Source organism: Chlorocebus sabaeus, chromosome 6, assembly GCF_047675955.1.
Source record: "Chlorocebus sabaeus isolate Y175 chromosome 6, mChlSab1.0.hap1, whole genome shotgun sequence".
NCBI classification, from domain to species: domain Eukaryota; kingdom Metazoa; phylum Chordata; class Mammalia; order Primates; family Cercopithecidae; genus Chlorocebus; species Chlorocebus sabaeus.
In genome coordinates this window covers 14,035,832-14,060,429 of record NC_132909.1, presented here as the reverse complement: position 1 = coordinate 14,060,429, position 24,598 = coordinate 14,035,832, and the positions used below count along the sequence as shown (strand labels likewise).

The 24,598-nt window shown below is 46.1% G+C and overlaps 1 protein-coding gene across 5 annotated transcripts in view; it reads right to left on the bottom strand.

The window, feature by feature from the left end:
* Positions 1 to 5,752: 5,752 nt before the first annotated feature.
* The window catches only part of LYPD5 (LY6/PLAUR domain containing 5), a 34,206-nt gene continuing 15,360 nt past the window's right edge, over positions 5,753 to 24,598 (bottom strand). For 3 of the 5 annotated variants that reach the window (XR_012093148.1, XR_012093150.1, XR_012093149.1), the window contains exons 2-7: positions 22,600 to 22,949; positions 15,455 to 15,583; positions 14,541 to 14,717; positions 14,183 to 14,329; positions 11,937 to 13,728; positions 5,753 to 5,852 (exon numbers count right to left, since the gene is read on the bottom strand). Coding sequence is in view for 2 of the 5 variants with exons in the window: in XM_007997060.3 (XP_007995251.1) it covers positions 13,493 to 13,728; positions 14,183 to 14,329; positions 14,541 to 14,717; positions 15,455 to 15,583; positions 17,367 to 17,430 (753 nt within the window). In the remaining 3 variants the exon portion in view is untranslated. Of the gene's footprint in view, positions 5,853 to 10,541; positions 13,729 to 14,182; positions 14,330 to 14,540; positions 14,718 to 15,454; positions 15,584 to 17,366; positions 17,968 to 22,599; positions 22,950 to 24,598 lie in introns of those variants that run through there. The other 2 variants (XM_073016343.1, XM_007997060.3) reach the window with 2 other exon arrangements.

Below are 24,598 nucleotides of genomic sequence, written 5' to 3'. Positions count from 1 at the left end.
GGAGAGACCAGCAGAAATGCCCAGTCAACCCTTAATTATGAGATTGTTTATTTTAAGACACTAAATTTTGGAGAGGTTTGTTACACAGTAAAAAGTAGATTATTATACCCTTCTGTTCATTTCTGCATGTTTGAAGTTTTCCATAATAAAAAATTATATATATGGGCCAGGCACAGTGGCTCACGCCTGTAATCCCAGCACTTTGGGAGGCTGAGGTAGGCGGATCATTTAAGGCCAGGAGTTCAAGTCCAGCCTGGCCAACATGGCGAAACCTCATCTCTACTAAAAACACACAAAAAAATTAGCCGGGCGTGGTGGTGGGCGCCTGTAATCCTAGCTACTCAGGAGGCTGAGGCATGAGAATCACTTGAACCTGGGAGGCAGAAGTTGCAATGAGCCAAGATCGTGCCATTGCACTCCAGCCTGGGTGACAGAGTGAGACTTTAACTAAAAAAAAAAAAAGTATATATATGAATATGTATGTATATGTGAATAGATAATAAAATAATAAAATGTATAATGCAAATTGCACTCCATACACTGCAACTAGCATCATTTTGCTCCTAATTTTTTTGCCTATGAGCCTTTCTTGGTCAATCTTGGCTTGTGTCTCAATTTTCCTGTCTGTCTTTCTCTTTACTTTCTTTCTGTGTGTCTATTCCTATCTTGTCAAAACTCCTCCCACCACTTTCCTCTGCATTTACTTTGCTTTACCACATTAGCCTTGTTGCTAATTCTCGAACATACCAAGCTTTTTTCTGCCTCTGGGTCTTAGCATTTTCTGTTCCCTCTTCCTGAATGCTTTTATCTCCACTCTCCTCATGGGCCATTCCCTCACTTCATTCAGTTCCCTGCTCAAATATATATATAAATTATAATATATATTATAATAATATACAATAATATATAATATTGGCCAGGCGCAGTGGCTCAAGCCTGTAATCCCAGCACTTTGGGAGGCCGAGATGGGTGGATCACGAGGTCAGGAGATCGAGACCATTCTGGCTAACACGGTGAAACCCCGTCTCTACTAAAAATATAAAAAAACTAGCCGGGCGAGGTGGCGGTCGCCTGTAGTCCCAGCTACTCGGGAGGCTGAGGCAGGAGAATGGCGTAAACCCGGGGGCGGAGCTTGCAGTGAGCTGAGATCCAGCTACTACACTCCAGCCCGGGTGACAGAGTGAGACTCTGTCTCAAAAAAAAAAAAAAGTATATATAATATTATATAACATATATAACAAAATAATAACATATAATCATATAATATAAATATATAGTATATTTATATATTATATATATTATATAATATATAATTATAATTTTTATATAATATATAAAATTTATATTATATATAAAATATATAAAAATTTATATTATTTATATTTATATTATTTAAATATACTATATATAAATATAGTATATTTATATTATTTAAATATACCATATATAAATATAGTATATTTATATTATTTATATTACAGATATATATCATTATACTTATATTATTTATATTTATATTTATATTATTTATATTTATAAATTTATATTATTTATATATTCATATATATGTATTTATATTATTTATATATAATTTTTATTTCCTATTTTATTAAATTTTTTTGAGACAGGGTCTTGCTCTGTCACCCAGGCTGGAGTACAGTGGCGCGATCTTGGCTCATTACAACTTCTGCCTCCCAGGTTCAAGTGATTCTCGTGCCTCGGCCTCCTGAGTAGCTAGGATTACAGGCGCCCACCACCACGCCCGGCTCAAGTGATTATCCTGCATCAGCCTCCTGAGTAGCTGGGACTACAGGTACAAGCCACCACACTTACCAAATTAAAAAAAAATTTCTAGAGAAGTGGTCTTCCTATGTTTCCCAGGCTGGCCTTAAACTCCTGGACTCAAATAATCCTCCTTCCTCAGCCTCCTGAAGTACTGAGATTACAGGTATGAGCCACAGCACCCAGCCACTCTGCTCAAATATAATCTCTGCCTTAACTACCTCTTTAAAAACGGTCTCTTCCATCTCCCTTAATTATCCTGAATCTTATTTCACTACTTTATATTTTATCATAGAGCTTATGACTATGTAAAATGATCTCATTTTATCTGTCTCATTGTTTAAGGACAGGAACCTTACCATCCTGTGTTCAGTGCCTGGCACATAGCAGATGCTCAATGAATATTTGTTGAAGGAATGCTCTTGTTCAATGATACTGATGGGCTTTTTTCGACTCTAGCCTCTTGTCCTGTTCCACACTGTTCTGGAGGGGGGCGAGATGGCATTTCTTCATTTCCCTGTCTTTTGTCCTCCATTAGTTGAGTTGCTGTCTGTGGTTCTGAGACCCAATACTATGGATCTGTCCTTGGTGCTGACCTGGACTTCCACTTCCACTTAAGCTAGGGAGGGTGGGGGAATCTTGGGAAGGGGCAAGGTTGTGTGTAAAATCCAGTCGTTAGATAATCATTACCTGCATTACCAGGAGAAGAGAGATGTCTGGGTTCCCAAAGAAGTGGGTGTATGGGTCACTGTGAGTTAAATGGGTATTAGTTCTATCTATCTATTATCTACCTTTTCATATACACATACATACTCATATATATGTACATATATATTTATTATGGAGAATTTCAAACATATAGAAGTGAACAAAAGAGTATAATAAACCTCCATGTATCCATTTAACAAATACCAATTCGTGGTCAATTGCATTTCATCTATGCTTCCATTTACTTCCTCACTTCCTATGTTATTTCAGTGTAAATCCTAGATATAATACCATTTAATTATATGTGGTATTTTAAATTGTTTTCTTTTTCTTTTTAGAGGTGGGGTCTCGCTCTGTCACCCAGGCTGGAGTGCAGTGGCCCAATCAGAGCTCACTGCAGCCTCGGCCTCCTGCCCTCGAGTGATCCTCCTGCGTCAGCCTCCCAAGTAGCTGGGGCTACAGGCGCACACCACTGTTACTTTTAAAATTTTCAATAAAGACAGGGTCTCTCTATGTTGATCAGGCTTGTCCTGAACTCCTGGCTTCAAGCAATTCTCATACCTCAACCTCCCAAAGTGCTGGGATTACAAGCGTGAGCCACCAGGACTGACCTAAGATTTTCTTTTTGTTGAGGTATGGCTTACACATCGCAAGTCTGCAGATCTTAAGTGTATGGATAAATTCAGTTAAACCTGTGTACGGACATGAGTGATCACCATCTCGATCAAGCTATCTCCATCATCATAAGAGACTCTCTTGTAACCCTCCCAACTGATACACCAGAGATAGCCAGTATTCTGAATCCCTATCACCAAAGATTAAAAAGCTCTAATATGGATGTCCAAAGACCTGAGCTCTAGCCTTGTCTTTGCTTTTGGCATTAAAAAAAAAAAAAAAAAAATAGACTCGGCGCGGTGGCTCAAGCCTGTAATCCCAGCATTTTGGGAGGCCGAGGCAGGTGGAATACCAGGTCAGGAGATCGAGAACATCCTGGCTAACGTGGTGAAACCCCATCTTTACTAAAAATACAAAAAAAATTGGCTGGGCATGGTGGCGGGTGCCTAGAGTCCCAGCTACTCAGGAGACTGAGGCAGGAGAATGGCATGAACCCAGGAGGTGGAGCTTGCAGTGAGCCAAGATTGCACCACTGCACTCCAGCCTGGGCGACAGAGCCAGACTCTGTCTCAAAAATTAATTAATTAATTAATTAATTAAATATGCCTTATATGTAGAAAGTGCATAAAACATAGTGGTACATTTTGGACAAATGATGTAGTGTGAACCTCCATAAAATCAAAGGCACACCAAGAAAAAATATTTGCATTCCCTGGAATCTCCTTTTTTTTTTTTTTTTTTTTGAGACGGAGTCTCGCTCTGTTGCCCAGGCTGGAGTGCAGTGGCTGGATCTCAGCTCACTGTAAGCTCTGCCTCCCAGGTTTATGCCATTCTCCTGCCTCAGCCTCCCGAGTAGCTGGGACTACAGGTGCCCGCCACCTCACCCGGCTAGTTTTTTGTAATTTTTTAAGTAGAGACGGGGTTTCACCGTGTTAGCCAGGCTGGTCTCGATCTCCTGACCTCGTGATCCACCCATCTCGGCCTCCCAAAGTGCTAGGATTACAGGCTTGAGCCACCGCGCCCGGCCCCTGGAATCTCCTTATGTGCTCCTTTATGATCAGGAACCCCCAACCTCCAGAGGAAACCACTATCATCACTTAGAAGGGACTTTAACTCCTTGTAGACCATAACACTCATACTCTGGTTTCGCAGTTCCTCCTTCTGCCTCCAGCCTTTTAATCCTAAATGGCCCTTGACTCTAGAAGCCAGGAGGCATGAGAGGCCCTCTCACCATCCACCTCCCTGGTCTCCCTGTCTCCAATCTCACTCCCCTGGGTCTGTTTCCTGCATGGCCACAGGGAGAGCCTCGTGTCACCTGGCTTTGACCATGCCTCTCCCCTTCTCTACATCAGTCCATGGCTCCCCATTGGCTGTAGGAGAAAGTTCAGAAAGTGTTATCCCTATTTGACATCGTAAGCCCCTCAGGGGCACTGCCACCTCTTCATTCACATCTTCCTCGCTTAAAAAATAAAATAGAGCCTGTAATCCCAGCACTTTGGGAGGCCAAGGCAGGTGGATCACGAGGTCAGGAGATCAAGACCATCCTGGCTAACACAGTGAAACCCCGTCTCTACTAAAAATGCAAAAAAATTAGCCAGGCATGGCAGTGGGCACCTGTAGTCCCAGTTACTTGGGAGGTTGAGGCAGGAGAATGGCGTGAACCCGGAAGGTGGAGTTTGCAATGAGACTCTGTCTCAAAAACAAACAAACAAACAAATAAATAAATAAATAAATAAATAAATAAAGACTGGGTCTTACTCTGTTGCCCAGGCTGGAGTGCAATGGAGGGAACACAGCTCACTGCAACCTCAAATACCTGGGCTCAAGCAATCTTCCCACCTCAGCCTCTCTAGTAGGTGGGACCACAGGCACGCACCATCATGCCCCACTAATATTTTTAGTCTTTTGTAGAGATAAGCTCTCACCATGTTGCCCAGGTTGGTTTCAAAGTCCTAGGCTCAAGTGTTCCTCCCACCTTGGTCTCCCAAAGTGTGGGGATTACAGGAGTGAGCCACTACTTCTGGCCTTCCTCACACTTTACACACATACCAAGTCTTTGTGCTTCCCACCTTTCCTACCTGGAATGCTCTTCCTCCTGCTTCTTTGCCAATTCCTACTTGTCATTTATGTTTCTTCTCAGGGATTCATTCCTAGGAGGATCCTTCCCTGGTCTTCCTCTTTGGAGTTCCCTTAGTCCCTCACATCTCATGTTTTTTCAACTGTGAGCCTCCTGGTTTGCGACTGTCTCTTTCCAGCCCAGAAGGGCAGGGCTTGATCTAACTCATTGCTAGGTCCCCAGCATCACCAACCCAGAAGAATGGGTTATAACTGTTTGCTGGATATTTGTCCCTGCAGCTCTCTGTCTCTTATGAGTTCCTGCTCCTGTCCTGTGGCCTCTGCCATTTAACAAGTGTTTCCTGAGGGCTTGGGGTGGGCTTGTCCCTCTGCCTGCATGCTGTTCCCAAGTCTGTTCACCTGGCAACCTCCTACTCGAACTCCTGGCCTCAAGCGATCTTCCTGCCTCAGTCTCCCTAATGTGCTGGGATTACAGGTGTGAGCCACCACACCCCTCATCATTACATCTAATACTCACTTGCAGAATTTTGCTTCCTGTCCGCAACAGCTCTGAGCTCTGCTGGTTTGGGTCGAGTCTCAAATAAAGTATGCCTCCACCAGGGGGCGCAGGGGCTGGTCCACTGAGCTGGACGATGAGACAGCCATCTGGCCACTTGCAGGTCCTCTTGCCACTGAACCAAGAGGTAAAGAAAAGCATTACTCTATTTGCTAGGGCGATTGATCTCAATTACCAAGAGGAAATTGGGTTACACAGTGGGGCCAAGGAAGGCCATGTCTGGGACCCAAGTCATGCTCTGAAGCACCTGTTAGAACATCTATATTCATTAGTGAAAGCAACCAACCAACCAAACAAACAAAAGGTAGGACCACTGAGGATTTAGACCCACTGACCCCATGGAGGATTTAGACCTTTCAGGAAAACTGTTTTGGGTCATCTTGTTCAATAAAGACCACCAGCCAACTGAGGGCAAAGGAATTACATTCCACTAATTCCATTACTTGGCATGAGTAACGGAAGAGGTTAAACTTATCAACTATGGCCTTGTGACCAATTACAGAAATGCAATTACAGCTATGCATATTTTCTTCTTATTTTTTCTTTTTCTTTTTCTTTTTTTTTTTTTTCGCGGAGTTTCATTCTTTCAGCCAGGCTGAAGTGGTGTGATCTCGGCTCACTGCAACCTCTGCCCCCTGGGTTCAAGCAATTCTCCTGCCTCAGCCTCCTAAGTAGCTGGAATTACAGGCACCTGCCACCATGCCTGGCTAATTTTTGTATTTTTAGTAGAGACGGGGTTTCGCCATGTTGGCCAGGCTGGTCTCGAACTCCTAATCTCAGGTGATCCACCTATCTCAGCCTCCCAAAGTACTAGGATTAAAGGCGTGAGCCTCTGCGCCTGGCCACATATTTTCTTCTTTGTTCTCTTTTCTTGTTTCCTCCTTCCTTCCCTCCCTCCTTTCCTTCCTTCTTCCCTCCCTTCCATTACATTCATGTATTATCCATCTACTAATTTATTTTGACCTTGCCTCATCTTTCTCTTTATCAAGTGTTTGTAAATAAAAACTTTGTGAGTAAAATCCATCTTACTTCTCCATTGCTTCCCCCACTCCATCAATATCAGACATTTCTTGTGCATTGCAACTAGAAGACAACAATAATTAATTGTTGAGTGAGTAGTAAAAAATGGCTAAATATTCAAACAGATGACCATAGATCAAGAGTACAAAGAGATGTGTGTGACAGGGTAGGCAAAATGAATGACATGCAAACTTAAGTCCATTCAATCACAAAAATGTTACACATAATTTGGATAATTCGGGACCAATAAAGGGAATACAGACTATATTTTCTGGATCTATTCATTTATTATTTCTTTTATGTTCTTTTATGTAATATGTTGCATAAAATGCCCCAGTTCATTCGATAAGATGATTAACTGAAGTCTTTACTCTTTTGCTCATTGGTTGTAAACAAATTAATACTTTTAAGAAAGAAGCAGGCTCTTATTTCCTCTTTGTTCCCGCATTCCCTGATACCACCACCATTTGCCTTTTCTTTTCTTTTTAGAGATAGGGTCTTGCTATGTTGCCCAACCTGGTCTCAAACCCCTGGGCTCAAGCAATCCTCCCCACTTGGTCTACCAAAGTGCTGGGATTACAGGCATGAGCCACCACGCCTTGGTTCCATTTGCCTTTTCTACCCCCAAGAAAGTATTTTAAGATCTTTAAAATGTGCATTGGAAATCATATGCATATAGAAAGAGCATAAATGCCAAGTGAACAGCTCAATGAATGCTCAGATGAATAAACACAATGGTCAGGCTCCTAGATACTCCTTTACCCCTCTTCCAGTTGCAACCGCCCCCAAATAGTCACTACTGTGACTTCTGATTGCATATTTAGTTTTGCCAACTGTTGTGATTTGCTTAAATGGAAACATACAGAATGTTCTCTTGTGTGTCTTTATTCTTTTGCTCAACGTTTGTGAGATTCCTCCATGCTATTGCATACACTTGTAAAGTGTTCATTCTCATTGCTGTGTAGTACTCTATTATGCAAATAGGCCACAAATTGATATATCCACCCTACTGTTGATAGGTACTTGGGCTGTTTCTATTTTGTGACTATTATAAATTGTTCTGCTAGTACATGTCTTTTGAGAAAATGTATACACTAATTTATGATGGAGAGCTCTATCCAGGAGTGGAAATGCTGGGTCACAGTGTGGGTGCAGAGTCTGGTTTAGGTAGGTACTGAAAGATAGTTTTTGCAAGGGGTTGTTCTATTTTAAAACACACATACTACCTGGATGTGAGAATCCCAGTAGTTCCACATCCTTGCTAATAAATGCAGCTTTTTATTTTACTTTCAATTAAACTTTTTAGAGAGACAGCCAGGCTGGTCTCGCACTCCTGGGCTAAAGCAATCCTTCCGCCTCTGCCTCCCAAATTGCTGGGATTACAGTTGTGAGTCACTGTTTCCAGAAGGTGAAGCTTTTATTAGGCGAGTGCAAAAGTAATGGCGATTTTTGCATTGTTGGAATTTGCCATTTGATATTGGAATACATTCTTAAATAAATGTGGTTATGTTATACATCTTTTTTTTTTTTTTTTTTTTTTTTGAGGCAGAGTCTTGCTCTGTCACCCAGGCTGGAGAGCAGTGGCACAATCTAGGCTTACTGCAACCTCCGCCTTCCAGATTCAGGCGATTCTCCTGCCTCAGCCTCCCGAGTAGTTGGGATTACAGTGTGCACCACCATGCCTGGCTAATTTTTGTATTTTTAGTAGGGACAGGGTTTCACCATGTTGGCCAGGCTGGTCTCGAATTCCTGGCTTCAAGCGATCTGCCCACTTTGACCTCCCAAAGTGCTGGGATTATAGTTGTGAGCCACCATATCCAGTCTGTTATACATCATTTTAATGGACATTTCTTGCTTTACGTTTTTTTGCTAATGACTTATTACTTGACGTTTATTTTATGTTTATTTTAGACTATGGAAATGATATTAGACAAAAAGCAAATTAGAGAGACTTTCTTATTTGAGTTCAAAATGGTCATGAAGCAGAGTTTGTTGAATCCTGAAGCACGTATTTTTATACTACAGGAATCAAAAAACTTAATTCTCGTTGGCAAAAATGTGTTGATTGTAATGGTTCCTATTTTGATTCTTAAAGATGTGTGTGAGCCTAGTTATAATGATTTAGAATTCACGGTCCAGGCTGGGCATGGTGGCTCACGCCTGTAATCTCAGCACTTTGGGAGGTTGAGGAAGGTGGATCAACTGAGGTCAGGAGTTTGAGACCAGCTGACCAATATGGTGAAAGCACCTGCCCCTATTTCTACTAAAAATACAAAAATTACCCGGATATGGTGGCATGCACCTGTACAGTCCCAGCTACTCAGGAGGCTGGGACAGGAGAATTGCTTGAACCCAGGAGGCAGAGGTTGCAGTGAGTTGAGATCATGCCACTGCACTCCAGCCTGGGCAACAGAGCAAGACTCCATCTAAAAAATAAATAAATAAAATAAAATTTATGGTACAAAACCATAATTACTTTTGAAAAGCGTCTCCCTCTCTGCTAAGCACTCACGAAGGCATCTGGGTGGCGATACCCAAGCAGCTACATAGCTGAGTCCACATTTTCACTTGGACTCCCCATACTGTGAGTTCTAAGACAGTCGGTGCACCCCTGTCCTGCTTAGTGAGAGCTATCAAGTATAACCTTTCAGAAGTTTTTGAATCACTCTCATGGCAAAGAACTGCCAATTGCTCATGTATTGCATCTCACAGGAGTCCTTGGCCACCACACCTCAGGGAGAATCTTCTGTCTCAGATGTACAGTCATACACTGCCTAACAACCCCTCGGCCAATGTCGGACTGCCTTTATCATTACTGTGGCACCATAAGATTATAAAGAAGCTGGCCGGGCGTGATGGCTCACACCTGTAATCCCAGCACTTTGGGAGGCTGAGGCAGGCGGATCACTTGAGGTCAGGAGTTTGAGACCAGCCTGGCCAACATGGTGAAACCCCATCTCTACTAAAAACACACACACAAAAATTAGCTAGCCGCGGTGGCTCATGCCTGTAGTCCCAGCTGCTCAGGAAGCTGTGGCAGAAAATCGCTTGAACCTGGGAGGCGGAGTTTGCAGTGAGCTGAGATCGTGCCACTGCACTCCAGCCTGGGTGACAGAGCAAGACTGTCTAAAAAAAAAGAAAAGAAAAAAAAAAGATTACCATGAAGCTGAACAATTCCTTTTTTTCCACCCTATTCCTCAGGCTGAAACCTATTTACCCTGTTCCTCAGGCTGAAACCTAGGAGTCATCTCAAGTATTCCTTGACCAATATATCAGCAAGTCCTGTCTTCTCCACTAATAAAATCTATTCCTTGCAACCTGTTAAGGAGCAGCTAAATTAAAAATCTATTCATTTTCCAACTCCTTGCACTACCTCTGCCATCATGGGTACATCATCTCTTGCCTAGACTGGTGCAGTAGCCACCTCACAGGTCTAGCTTCTATTCTTGTCACAGGGAAGCGTTTAAAATGTAAAGCACGTACACAAAAGCACATGCTGTAGATTCCATTCTTATGAAGTTTAAAATAAGCAATATTGATCTATGATAGAAGTTGGAGTCATGGTTATCTTTGGGGTGGGAAACTGACTCTGAAGGGCTATGAGGGAGGCTCCGGGGACATAGGCTGGAAATTTTCTACATCTTGACCTAGGTGGAGGTTATTCAGGTATGTACATATGGAAAAATTGCAATTTATGCATTTTATTGTATATATTTTATGCCTCAATGAAAATGTTATATCATATATATTACATGTAATTATATACACATACAACATATATATACACACCTATATATGATTATGGCAGTCTTCTACTTCTCCAACCCTTTTTTTTTTTTTTTTTTGGAGACAGAGTTTCAGTCTGTTGCCCAGGATGGAATGTAATGGCATGATCTCAGCTCACTGCAACCTTTGCCTCCTGGGTTCAAGCGACTCTCCTGCCTCAGCCTCCTGAGTAGCTGGGACTACAGGTCCATGCCACCATGCCCGGCTAATTTTTGTATTTTTAGTAGAGATGGCATTTCACCATATTGGCCAGGCTAGTCTTGAACTCCTGACCTCAGGTCATCTGCCCACCTCAGCCTCCCAAAGTGCTGGATGACAGGCGTGAGCCACCATACTGGCTCCAACGCATTCTGTATTAGCCTTGGATTAACCAGAAAAACAGAACCAGTAGACGATCTATAATACAATACTTATTGCAAAGAATTGCTTATGTGGCCTGGCTGGGCAGGTCAGAAGGAGCAAGCTGGAATCTCAGACATGGGCTGAAGCAGCTGTCCATAGGTGCAGTTTTTTTTTTTCTTCCTCAGAGAAGCCTCATCTCTGCTCTGAAGACCTTTCAGCTGATTGAGTCAGGCCTACTCAAATTGTCTAGAACAATCTCCCTTCCTCAAAGTCAACTGATTATGAACTTTAATCACATCTACAAAATACCCTCACATCAACCCACTGATTAGCGTTTGATTGAACAACTGAAACTGTCACCTAGGTAAGTTGACACATCAAACTGGCCATCCCAACTTCAGACCACATTCGCAATAAAATCCAAAATCTGGCTGGGCATAGTGGTGGCTCACACCTGTAATCTCAGCACTTTGGGAGGCTGAGACAGGAGGATCGCTTGGGCCCAGGGATTTGAGACTAGGCTGGGCAGCATAGTGGGGCTCCATCTCTATAAAAAATACAAAAATTAGCAGGGTGTGGTGGCACACACCTGTAGTTCCAGCTACTAGGGAGGCTGAGGTGGGAGGATTGCTTGAGCCTGGGAGATTGAGGCCTCAGTGAGCTGATTGTGCCACTGCACTCCAGCCTGGGATAGAGCGAGACCCTGTCTCTAATAAATACACAAACAAAATCCAAAGTTTGCTTTGGATTGCTAGCCCATCAAAAAGGCTGCTTCTTAAAGGTGGGAATTTTTGCCACTTTTGTTCCCTGCTGTATGCCCAACAACTGGAACAGCGCCTTGCACATAGTAGGTGCTCAGTAAATGTGAAGGATGAATGAAGACATTCAGCTTCCCCTTGTATGTCAGGGTGTAAAGACAACTGAAGCCCTTGTCATGTTGGCCTTACAGAAGCATAGGAGCAGAGAATTTCTGAATTGCCCACCTTCCCCCAAGGCTGCTTGCTGACATGGAGCGAGAAGATACGGGAGGTTACTCTTGCTATGCACTTACTCTGAAAATTGCTTTCTCATTGTGCTTTGCTCATCTTGTCTGTAAAACAGGAATGTGTCTTAGTCCCTTCAGGCTGCTGTAACAAAATACCATAGACTGTATGGGTTACACATAACAGAAATTTATGTCTCACAGCTCCGGGAGTCTGAGAAGTCTACAATCAATGCACCAACAGATTCAATGGCTGGTGAGAACCCACTTTCTTGCTTATAGGCACCTGCTGGCTGTGTTTTCATGTGGGGGAAGGGGCAAGGCAGCTCTCTGGGGCTTCTTTTATCAGGGCACTAATCCTATTCATCGGGGCTCCACCTTCATGATCTCACCACCTCCCAGTAACATCACTTTGGTGAATAGGATTCAAAAGATGAATTTTGAGGAGTACAAACATATAGACAATAGCAGGATGCAACTTACTTTTTTGCTTCCCTCACTGAGTTGCTGGAAAGATCAAGTGGCAAAAAGCATGTGAAAGAACATAGTAAAGCATGTGCACAGAGAACATGCTGAAGGATCCCATTTCTATGAAGTTCAGGTACTTATGAAAGTGTCCTGTACACCCTGTGTTCCTTCCTCCCTCAGACCTTTGTCCAGGCTGTCTCCTCTAGCTAGAATGCCCTTCCTCTTGCTTCTTTTTGCCAGCTACTATTGATCCTTTAGGATTTTGCTCAAGGGTTAATTCCTCCAGGAAGTCTTCCCTGATCTTTACAGCTTGGAGAATTTCACCTCGCTGAACTTTGCCTTTTGTATTTTTCTGTGAAGTTAATTGGCACTCATGTGTTTGGGAGGTGGTGTTGCTTAGCAGTTCATGGGGCTGGGAATCTGGTTCTTGATTCTCTACTCACTAGATACACAAGCTCAACCAAGTGCTTTTGCCTTTCAGTTTGTTGACCTGTGACTTAGAGCTTAAGACAGTAGCCCACTTATACTGGGCCACTGCTGTGTCCCAAGTACTAAAGGTTAATCTTGTTGAATTCTCACCACAACTACTGTGAAGCAGTTCTTGTCGTCATTTATAGAGTTTATTTTCACCTCCACCTTATAGGTAAGAAAATATTGGCACAGAGAGTTCAAGTGACTCGTCCATGGTCTCTGTGGGATGAACGGTGGAGCTGGGATTTGAACCCATGCAGCTTACCTCCAGAGGCTGGCCTACTAACTGTGAGGGCATACTGCTTATTGGGCCTCTCATGATGACACTAATAAAGACATCATTGTATAGCTCCCTCCTAGAGCTGCGACAAGCTCTGGAGGGAGAGCACAGGAAGCCGTGTTACGGGGTGCCTGGTGCTCAGTAAGTAACAGCTGTGATGAGAATTGCTCTTCATCAGGGCAGGACATGGCTGTTTTGCCCTCCCCTGGGATGCTGGTGACTGTGTCCAGTTTGTTCCAGTCCTGTTGACCAGGTTGGGGGGCACGAGGGAGGGAGAGATGAAAGGCCAGAGGGACACGAGTGTAATTCTTATTTTAACATCATTTTCCAGTGAGCTATGTGATAGGGGCTGAAGCAGCAAGAAGGAGGTATGTGAACCCTGTCCCCAGCATCCTGGAGGGGCAGTCTATGAGAGCCCCACCAGCAGGAGGACCGGGAGGAGCAGGGCCAGGACCTGTACTGCTCGGGGAGAGGTGGTGGCCAAAGCACTGTTGAAGGGCTGGATCATGGATTTCCTGTTGCAGAGGTGCCCCTCACAGCAGGAGCCCTGGAGGTCGATGGCTGTCCAGGGGCTGGTGGTGCCCTCAGTGGTGCAGGAGGGCCGGTGGCAGGTTCTGATGTACACAGGGACTGAGAAATTGCCTGGGGGTGGGCGGAGCAGTGAGGAGCCGTCAGAACTGAGGGAGACAGCTGCACCTGAACTTCCACCTTGATGGCTAGGGCCATGCCTGGGTCCTCAGACTTGCTTCAGGTTTTCCTCCTAAGACCAGGGCCAGGCCTCCTCCCTCAGACCAGGGCCATGCCTCTTCCCTCAGACCCCAGGGCCATGCCTCCTCCCTCAGACCAGGGTTATGCTTCCTCCCTCAGATCAGGGCATGGCCTTCTCCCTCAGACCAGAGTCATGCCTCCTCCCTCAGATCAGGGTTATGCCTCCTCCCTCAGACCAGGGCCAAACCTTTTCCCTCAGACCACGGTCATGCCTCCTCCCTCAGACCAGGACCTTGCCTCCTACCTCAGAGCAGGGCCATGTCTCCCTGTTGGGCCTGTCTGGTGTCACTACCCTCATGGTTGCCCTACCACCCTTTCAGCCCCTCACCGACTGTCATTCTGCCATTGCCCTGGAAGCAGGCGGTCTGGTCCTGGTGACACTGGACCCTACGGGACTTGCTGATAGCGCAGTCATCCTGATGGACCCCAATACAGGCGTAGCACTCGGCGCCGCTGAGCGTCGGTGGTTCGGGTGCTGGCAAGAGAGGGTAGACGCACACTCAGGCAGTGGTACCCTGGCACAGTCGTGCGGGCTGCGCACTGCACCAGAGCCCGTGCCTTAGCACGTCTAGGGGGCTGGGATCCTAGCGCGCCAAGAGAAGGCGCTCAGCGGAGGCCACGCCTTCCCCGAGGCTGCCCGTCCTCTTATCGTCCCGCCCAGAGCCCAGCCCCGCTCTCCCGCGTACCTTGGCTCAGGTTGGGGAGGGCGTCATGAGTCATGAGGTGGGCGTTGCACTTATCAGTTGTGCAGCCGCGCACCACCGAGTAGTCTGGCGGCAGCGCGTCGGGGTTCGATTGCGTCTGGCCGGCAGGCGGCCCGGTCCAGCAGCCCTTCCGCACCAGGGTCACCGGCGCGCGATACCCTGGGGGCGGGATCGGGGCTTGTGCTCTGCTTCCCGAAACCAGTAAACTGGATAAACCTTTCTTTATCCAGTCTCAGCGTTCTTCCTCCTCCCTCTACCCTTTTGCTTTCAGCTACACCTCCTCCTCTCCCTCCTTCCCTGCTTCCTCTCACCCCCAGACCTTTTCCCCGAGTTCTTCTCTTCCTCTGCTCTTCCTTCCTGTGTTCCTCTCCCACCTTCTCTTCCTTGCTTCCCCATTGTCTCCTCCCCACACTGCTCCTCTCGTCCCTCATCCACTTTTTCTTTTGTGGGGCAGGGGACGGAGTCTCGCTCTGTCGCCAGGCTGGAGTGCGGTGGCGCGATCTCGGCTCACTGCAACCTCCGCCTCCCGAGTTCAAGCGATTCTCATGCCTTAGCCTCCCGAGTAGCTGGGATTTCAGGCGCCCGCCACCACGCCCCGCTACTTTTTTTGTGTTTTTAGTAGAGACGGGGTTTCGTCTTGTTGGCTAGGCTGGTCTCAAACTCCTGACTTCGTGATCCAGCAGCTTGCCTCCCAAAGTGCTAGGATTACAGGCCTGAGCCACCGCCCCAGCCTTCATCCACCCTTTTCTTTCTCTTTCTCCTCTTCTTCCTCTCCCTCCCCATCTTTCTATCTTTATCTTTTCATCTTCTGCCCAATTCCCCTCCCTTTCTTCTCCCTTCTCCCCCCTTTTTCTTCCCTAATCTCTCATCCAGGTCCCCCTGTTCCCGCTCCTCACCGGTGTCCAGAGACAGGATAGCCTCAAAACACTCGTGAGGACAGGAGATGCTGGGCAGCTTCATGGCCCTGAGGTCAAATGGGCCAAAGTAGGTGTGCTCAAAACTGTAGCACTGTAGGCCTTGGGACCCTGGGGAGAAGGACATAGCGGAGTCAGTAGGGCCACTGTGAGCCTGTCCCAGGAACTCAGAGCTCCACCCAGCCAATGACAGGCACATGGGCCTGGCCCCTCTGTTCCCAGGGAAGCCGCGCCTTGAGAGACCAGGTGCTGCTATTGCAGCTGGTCACAGCTGTGTCTGTCTCATGGCAGAGTAATGACTTCTCTGCAGCTGACAGTCCAGTTTTTTTCCCTCCAGGCCGCTCCAGGTCTCCACCCTCCTCCAGGAAGCCCGCTCCCTACCTATGATTTAGAATAGGAAGGAAAAGTGATTCATTCTCACTCTGCCCATCCTTCCCCACACTTAACTCACAATGTGGACAGCACAGTAAGTGACCCCTGACGGGCAACGTGCACTCCAGGACAGGCAGAGTGACATGTGGTCCTGTAGTGCCCTGCAAACCCACGCATCGGCCCCAGCAACACACAACACTGACATAAACACACAATAACAACATATACACAGGTTCATCCAGGTCTCACAAGTATACACAGAATATCCTGAATGTACCCAGGCAGAGTTTTACATTCCCACATGAAACAAGTATGCCCCTAGACCCTGCAATATAAACCCCCCTAACTAAGGCACAGCACTTCACACATGGAAAATCACACAGACACCAAAGCGTGTGTCTGTGAGGATGCTTGTGCATGTGTGATAATCATATCAACACAGAGAGGGACCAGATGCACGGAAAACCATACCCAGAGAGGTCCCAAATCACAGAAATACTGAGCACATAGACATAGAGATAAATATAGGCCTACAGATCACAGAAATACATAAACACAGACCCAGATACACAAAATTACACACGCATCTCTTTTACAAAGAAAGCAAACTCAGAGACAGACCCACAAAAGCGTTTGCTCAGACTAAGACTTTGAAACCTATACAGAGAAATACACACAAGCACAGGGACCCACAGGACGTGCTGCACGTGGACACATACAGAAATCAAACGCTCTCCCATTGAGGAGCAGAAACACACAGATTTAGTTGTGTGCAGGAATAGCCTCCTTTCTACCTTTCTAATTCCCTGTCTTTGTAACCACTTCCATTCTGAAATGAGTATGTTCCTTCCTAGCCCACAATGGGGTAGAGGTTGCCGGAAGATGAAGCCAGGGTTCCTGCCAGTTCTGGAAAGAGTCCTAAGGGCTCCCTGGAAATACCTTTGAATTGGGGCTTGGGCAAGGAAGAGAAGAAAGGCTGGGATGGTGGGAAGAGAGACACCAGGAAAAATGACTGATGGGAGAAGAAGGAAGGCAGGGAAGAGAAATGAAGATGACATAGTCTCGAGGCTCCTGCCCACCAACACCCAGGAGTCCAGGCCCCCAGTCCCCTCCTCCCTCAGACCCAGGAGTCCAGGCCCCCAGCCCCTCCTCCCTCAGACCCAGGAGTCCAGGTCCCCAGCCCCCAGCCCCCTCCTCCCTCAGACCCAGGAGTCCAGGCCCCCAGCCCCTCCTCCCTCAGACCCAGGAGTCCAGGCCCCCAGCCCCTCCTCCCTCAGACCCAGGAGTCCAGGCCCCCAGCCCCTCCTCCCTCAGACCCAGGAGTCCAGGCCCCCAGCCCCTCCTCCATCAGACCCAGGAGTCCAGACCCCCAGCCCCCTCCTCCCTCAGACCCAGGAGTCCAGGCCCCCAGCCCCCTCCTCTCTCAGACCCAGAAGTCCAGACCCCCAGCTCCCTCCTCCCTCAGACCCAGGAGTCCAGGCCCCCAGCCCCTTCTCACTACTGGATTCAGAAGTTTGGGTACCTGTCAGGCAGAGTGCAGCCCCAAAGAGGCAGAGGAGAATGACTCTGGGGACCCCCATTGCCATTGCTGAGCTGCGCCACCTGGGACAGCTCCTCCCGCTGTGATGTGCTGCCTGGCTGGTTCTCCCTACTGAGTCCTAAGCATCCCGGCCACCCTGCCTGGCCAGTATTTCTCCGTCCCACCCTCCCTATGTGGGCGGGTCTCTTCCTAGGTAATCGTGATGGAACCAGGGTGATCCTCAGTTGCTGGAGGCCTGCACTTCTGGGTCTGAGGGAGGAGGGAACTAGAAGTCTGGAACCCTTAATTTTGAATGATTGGTGTCTTGCTGGCCTTCTTCCTACACCCCTCCCAACACCCTGCTCTAATCTGAGGGTGGCATATATGGCCTTTTGACTTTCCTTCCCTCACCCTACCCCAACACACACCACCCACACAGCTTCCAATCCTGGGGCCACTTCTCCATACCCAAAGATACATTCATCGTCCCCTCCTCTAAGACTTCTCTGACCCCCATCTCCCCACTCATCCACACATCCTCAGCCTCCAACACCTCCCTGTCTCCCAGCCCTGATCAAACTAGGCTGGGCTAGCGTCTGTCTCCCCTAACAGGCTGTGAACTCTTCGGGGGCCTCCAGGAATGTCTGAGATATTTTTGTATGAGTGAGCGAATGAATCAATGAATGAAGACACAAACAAACAGAAAGGCACCAAGAGACAAGCAGGGAGAGACAGACACAAAAGAGAAACAGAGAGAGAGAGAGAGAGCGCCTTTGAGGAAGCAATTACACATGAGATACAGAAAGACAGACAGCCTGGTGTGAACAGATGTGACTGTGTAGTCACACAGACAAACCAGAGGTGAAGAGGGTCACCGCGATAGACATGACATACCCCCAAGGTGTTTCAGAAACATTAAATGAATGAAATCAGGAAGACGGAGATACAGCAGACAACCAGAGGGACACTGCCCCCCTAGGACACAGACAGACCCATGTGGATGCTCAGACACTCAGCAGATGAGGAGGTCCAGAGGTGGCCCCAGCAGGTGGGTGGTGCTGGAGCAGAGACCCCAGGTTAGCATCTGCTGGTTTGTCTCACTTCTTGCTGCTTAGAGATGCTGCCTGCTGGATCGGGCTCATCCACTAGCCACAGAGCAGGCACCAGTCATGTGCAGACACCTAGAATCTCAGACCCACATATGGATGGCAGAGTCCACGTAACGCTGGTGACCAAAAGAGCCTTAACAGTCTCCTCAGATCGACTAAACTTTAGACAGGTTTCTTCCTGACTCTCGGCCCCAGATCACACTTTTTGTAGAGCACTTACTTTAGAAAACTTGTGCAGTCATCCCTCGGTATCTGCAGGGTATTGGTTCCAGAGCTCTTATTGATAACAAAATCCAAGAATGTTCAAGTCCCTGATATAAAATGGTGTAGTATTTTCATACAAGCTACGTGCACCCTCCTGTATACTTTAAATTATCTCTAGATTACTTATAATAGCTAATATAATATAAACAATATGCAAATCGTTATGTCATATTGTTTTCTATTTCTTTGTTTTTTTTGTTTTTTTGTTTTCAAAATATTTTTTATCCAAAGTTGACTGAATCCGTGGAGGTAGAACCTATGGATGCAAAACCCCATGGACACAGAGGGCCAAATATAATTGCAGATTCTTTCTTTGCTCCCCCTACACCCCCACACCCCACTTTTTTTTTTTTTTTTTGAGACGGACTCTCACTCTGTTGCCCAGGCTAGGCAGTGGCGTGATCTCAGCTCACTGCAAGTTCTGCCTCCCGGGTTCAAGTGATTTTCCTGCCTCAGCCTCCCAAATAGCTGGGATAACAGGCATGTGCCACCATGCCTAGCTAATTTTTGTATTTTTAGTAGAGACGGGGTTTCAGCATGTTGACCAGGCTGGTCGCGAACTCCTGACCTCAAGTGATCTGTCCGCCTCAGCCTCCCGAATTGTTGGGATTACAGATGTGAGCCACTGCGCCTGACCTTCTCTGCCCATTTGAAATGCAGGCAAATCTCCTGGTCTCTTGCCAGTGTTACAACCCAGGAATGCCTTTTTCAAGGACCTGGGAATTATCCCTTTGAAATCATCAAGGGAGATAGCACTCCTATCTCCCAGTCTCTGTGCGAGGGTAGGAGCCTCACTTTGATAACTGACAATCAGGAAACCCAGATGGCCCAATCACAGAGAAAAACGTTTTCAGACTCAGGAATAACTCCATGTGATGGACACATCCCATTGACCCACCTCCCCCTATTGTCCTCCAGTACTTTTCCATTAACTTACCTAGGGCTTAAACACCCTAGCATGTTTGTTTCAGTGGAGTTGAGTTCAGTCTCTTTCCCTATTGCAATCACCTTGAATAAAGTCACCCTTGCCTGTGCAATTTTTCTTTGACAGCAGCCACTGTGAACACTCACCAGGCTATGTCCTCCCTTACCCTTATCTTGCCAAATCCCTCCTCTTCCCATCAGGCCTCACTTCCCAGAACCTGTTTTGCATCCAAATTATTCTTCCTTCCTGATTCTCCAGTTTCTGCCCCAGGCTCTCAGTGGGGGTCTATCCAGACCAGGGCAAGGTTGTGCTCAGTGTCTCTGGAGAGTGGAGTCTGGCCAGGAAGGAGGATGGGTTTTCTGAAGTCCCAGTGGAAGGTGAAGGCATTGGAGGTCTTCACAGCAGTTTTCAGTTTCAAGGATTGAGGCTTACAGGGTAGGCCAACCAGTCTGGTGAGTGTGTGAGTATGTGAGTGCTGTGTGCACTTTTGATTCTGGTATCCTTCAGGTGCTTTTGGAGACTTTGAAGTGTCAGCTCCCCGTACCTTTTGGGAGCATCCGTCTGGCTGTCCTCATCTGCCTGGTGTGTGAGTGTTCACGAGTCTGTGAATGCCTTAGAATTTTGAATGCCTTAGAATGTTCTCAAGGATCTTCTGTTGCATTCCATCAGTTTCCACGCATGGTTCCATTTCCAATCATGTTTGCAAACATCTTGCCTCTCAAAAATTTTTTTCCATATTTGATTTTCATAAGCAGTTTACTAAATGTGGGTAGCTTCTAGGCTTTGTGGCCCAAATAGTTGAGAAGTATTTAGTATTTCTTGCCTTATTTGAAATGATTCCATTAATCAAACAAGTCATAATTGTAATGCGTTTTAAGATATTATTCCCTAAATAACGTGGGTCATCCCTTGCTTCCAATCTTCATGTTCTGCATGAATGTTCTTCCAAACATTATCACAGAGAGTTGTGAATTTTCTTTTGGAACTCTAGTCATTACCTTGTCAAAAATTGGATCATCCAGATTGTGTGCCAATATATTCTTTAGTTATTTTGTTATTTTTATTTTTTGAGACCCAGTCTCACTCTGTCGCCCAAGCTGGAGTGCAGCGGCACCATCTTGGCTCACTGGAACCTCCGCCTCCCAGGTTCAAGTGATTCTCCTGCCTCAGTCTCCCAAGTAGCTGGGATCACAGGTGCCTGCCACCATGCCTGGCTAATTTTTGTATTTTTAGTAGACACAGGGTTTCACCATGTTGGCCAGGCTGCTCTCGAACTCCTGACCTCAGGTGACCCACCCTCCTCGGCCTCCCAAGGTGTTGGTATTACAGGTGTGAGCCACCACACGTGGCCTCTTTTGTTGTTTTCACATAAATTCTTCCTGCAGCATCAATATTTCTTTCTTTCAAATCAGATCTTAATTTTCTTTTACCGTTCAGTAGTATCAGGTGTATTCATGTTGTGCAATCAATATCCAGAACTTTTCATCTTGCAAAACTGAAACTGTTTACCCATCAAACAACTCTCCTTTCTTCTATCCCTCCTCCCCACACTCCCTGGCAAGCACCATTCTACTTTGTTTCTGTGAATTTGACTACTCTAGATCAGGGATCCCCAACCCCCGGGGCCTGGTACAGTACCTGTTAGGAATGGGGCACACAGCAAGAGGTGAGCATTGGGCAAGGGAGGGAAGACTCATCTGTACTTACAGCCTCTCCCCAACACTTGTACTACCACCTGAGCTCTGTCTCCTGTCAGATCAGTGACTTAGATTCTCATAGGAGCGTGAACCCTATTGTGAACTGCGCATGCAAGGGGTCTAGGCTGTGCATTCCTTATGAGACTCTAATGCCTGATGATGGGTCACTGTCTCCCACCACCCCTAGATGGGACCATCTACTGACAGGAAAACAAGCTCAGTGGGTCGGGCGTGGTGGCTCACATCTGTAATCACACCACTGCAGTACAGCCTGGGCGACACAGCAAGACTCTGTCTCAACAAAACAAAACAAAACAAAACAAACCCAACAAGCTCAGGGCTCTCACTGATTCTACATTATGGTGACTTGTATAATTATTTCATCATATAGTACAATGTAATAATAATATAAATAAAATGCACAATAAATGTAATGCTCCTGAATCATCTGAAACCCTCCCCCACCCCCCGGTCCATGGAAAAATTGTCTTCCACACAATCGGTCCCTGGTGCCCAAGAGGTCGAGGACCACTGCTCTGGATAACTCATATAAGTGAAGTCATATAGTACTTGTCCTTTAGTGACTGGCTTATTTCATTTAGCATAATGTCCCCAAGGTACAACCATGTCGTATGCAGCATGTGTCAGAGCTGCCTTCCTTTTAAAGGCTGAACAATATCCCATTGTGTGGATATACCACATTCTATTTATTCATTCATCCATCCATCAATGGACACTGGGGGTGTTTCGCCTCTGGGCTATTGTGAGTGATGCTGTTATGAATATGGCTGTACAAATACCTGTTTGGGACCCTGCTTTGAATTTTTTTTGGTTATTACATCAAATAATTTTGAATGTTCCACACTCTTATGGAACTGCCCCTCATCTCATTTTCTTTCTTTTCTTCTTTTTTTTTTGGCAGAGTTTCACTCGTGTTGCCTAGGCTGGAGTGCAATGGTGCGATCTCAGCTCACTGCAACCTCTGTCTCCCAGGTTCAAGCGATTCTCCTGCCTCAGCCTCCTGAGTAGTAGCTAAATTTATAGGCAACTGGCACCATGCCCAGCTAATTTTTGGATTTTTAGTAGTGACAGGGTTTCACCATGTTGGCCAGGCTGGTCTTGAACTCCTGACTTCAGGTGATCGCCCGCCTCGGCCTCCCAAAGTGTTGGGATTACAGGTGTGAGCCAACGCGCCCGGCCCACCTTCTCATTTTCAAATAATGTATGATAGCTGTGCTCACCTGTGTTGTTGCAGGCTGGGCTCTCCTGGGAGGCAGATTGTGAGGCTGAGATTAGTGTGCAGGACCTTGGGATCAACAGCTGCGAAAAGGAGGCAAGGAAGCTGGATTTTGAGCAGAGGGTCCTGATTCAGTCAAAATAAGGGTTCAGTGCGCCCCAGGGGGAGGTCTGGTACTGGGCTTGTGGGTTCTGGTCAGCTGAGGCAACGTCCAAGGGGCTGACGTCAGAAGCAGTTGTCAGAGTCCTTCATTCTTGAAGAGATCTTGGTGGCAAATCACAGCATCCACACCACATTCTACTCATTTCTTTGCCTTAGTGTATTTTTCTCCGCCTCCACTGTATTTTTTTCCACCTGTTTGAAATAAAGATTAATTACAGAATCCTTTGAGATTAAACAAAGTTACATGATCTGGTCATTTATTCCTCAGTTGAAAAAACTGATGTGAAACAACTTTTCCGTCTATCGTTACTGTCTTTTGGAAGTTAAATGTTCTTTTTTTTTTTTGAGACAGAGTCTCCCTCTGTTGCCTAGGCTGGAGTGCAGTGGCGTGATCTTGACTCACCTCTGCCTCCCAGGTTCAAGTGATTCTTACGTCTCAGCCTCCAGACAGGCTGGGATTACAGGTGTCCGCCACCACGCCTGGCTAATTTTTATATTTTTAGTAGAGATGGGGTTTCACCATGTTGGCCAGGCTGGTCTTGAACTCCTGACCCCAACTGATGTACTGGCCTCAGCCTCCCAAAGCACTGAGATTGCAGGCATGAGCCACTGTACCCAGCCTAATTGCTCTTATTTAAGGCAAATAATTTTTAAGAGTTTAAATTTAAGGGTTTGATATTTAAATATTCACATTTAAAGAGTTTAATATTTAAATTAGGTGGCTGGGTACCTGGATTGATGAAAAGAACATGTAATTAAAGGGTTCATTTATTCTCCATTTTTCCTGTCTTCCAGTTATTTCTTGAATTTTCTTTTCTTGGCTTACACAAAAGTGGAAGGAGTAAATTCATGGTCTATTCTGCTCAATCATTAACGGATCTGTGCTACATTCTGCCAAAACAGCAGCTGTGGAAATTTTTTCCTTTGGAACTTTGTTTTTCTCAAAAATTCATTCAATGATCCACTTTGTTTCATAATAGCTTTCCATTTTCTGGTCCTGATTATTTTTCGTCCTTGATAGACATCAAATAAGGTTAATATTTTATCTTAGAATTTTAGCATCTTTCAGTACTGTGTAGGTAACAAAGCATTAAATTTTCATGAGTTTATTTTTATACTCATGAAATTTCTAAAGCAATAATAAACAACTACTATAATAATATAATTAACAGACTTGCATAATACTCTTTAATTTCAACCCACACACATTCTTTGTGGATGATTAATGGTAACTGGATATTAGTTTGTTGTGTTATTGTTGTTGTTTTGAGTCAGAGTCTCGCCCTGTCACCCAGGCTGGAGTGCAATGGCATGGTCTTGCTCACTGCAACCTCCGCCTCCTGGGTTCAAGTGATTCTCCTGCCTCAGCCTCCCGAGTAGCTGGGATTACAGGTGCCCGTCACCACACCCAGCTAATTTTTGTATTTTTAGTAGAGACGTGGTTTTGCCATGTTGGCAGGCTGGTCTCGAGCTCCTGACCTCGTGATCTGCCCGCCTCGGCCTCCCAAAGTGCTGGGATTATAGGCGTGAGTCACTGTGCCTGGCTGGATATTAGTTACTATACAGTGATTTGTGCCAAGTGAAAGGACTTGTAGATTTATTTATTTATTTATTTATTTATTTAAGACAGAGCTTCGCTCTTGTCGCCTAGGCTGGAGTGCAATGGCGCGATCTCAGCTCACTGCAACCTTCACCTTCCGGGTTCAAGCGATTCTCCTGCCTCAGCCTCTGTAGCTGGGATTACAGGCGACTGCCACCACACCCGGCTAATTCACTGGGCTAATGTTTTGTATTTTTAATAGAGACAGGGTTTCACCATGTTGGTCAGGCTGGTTTTGAAC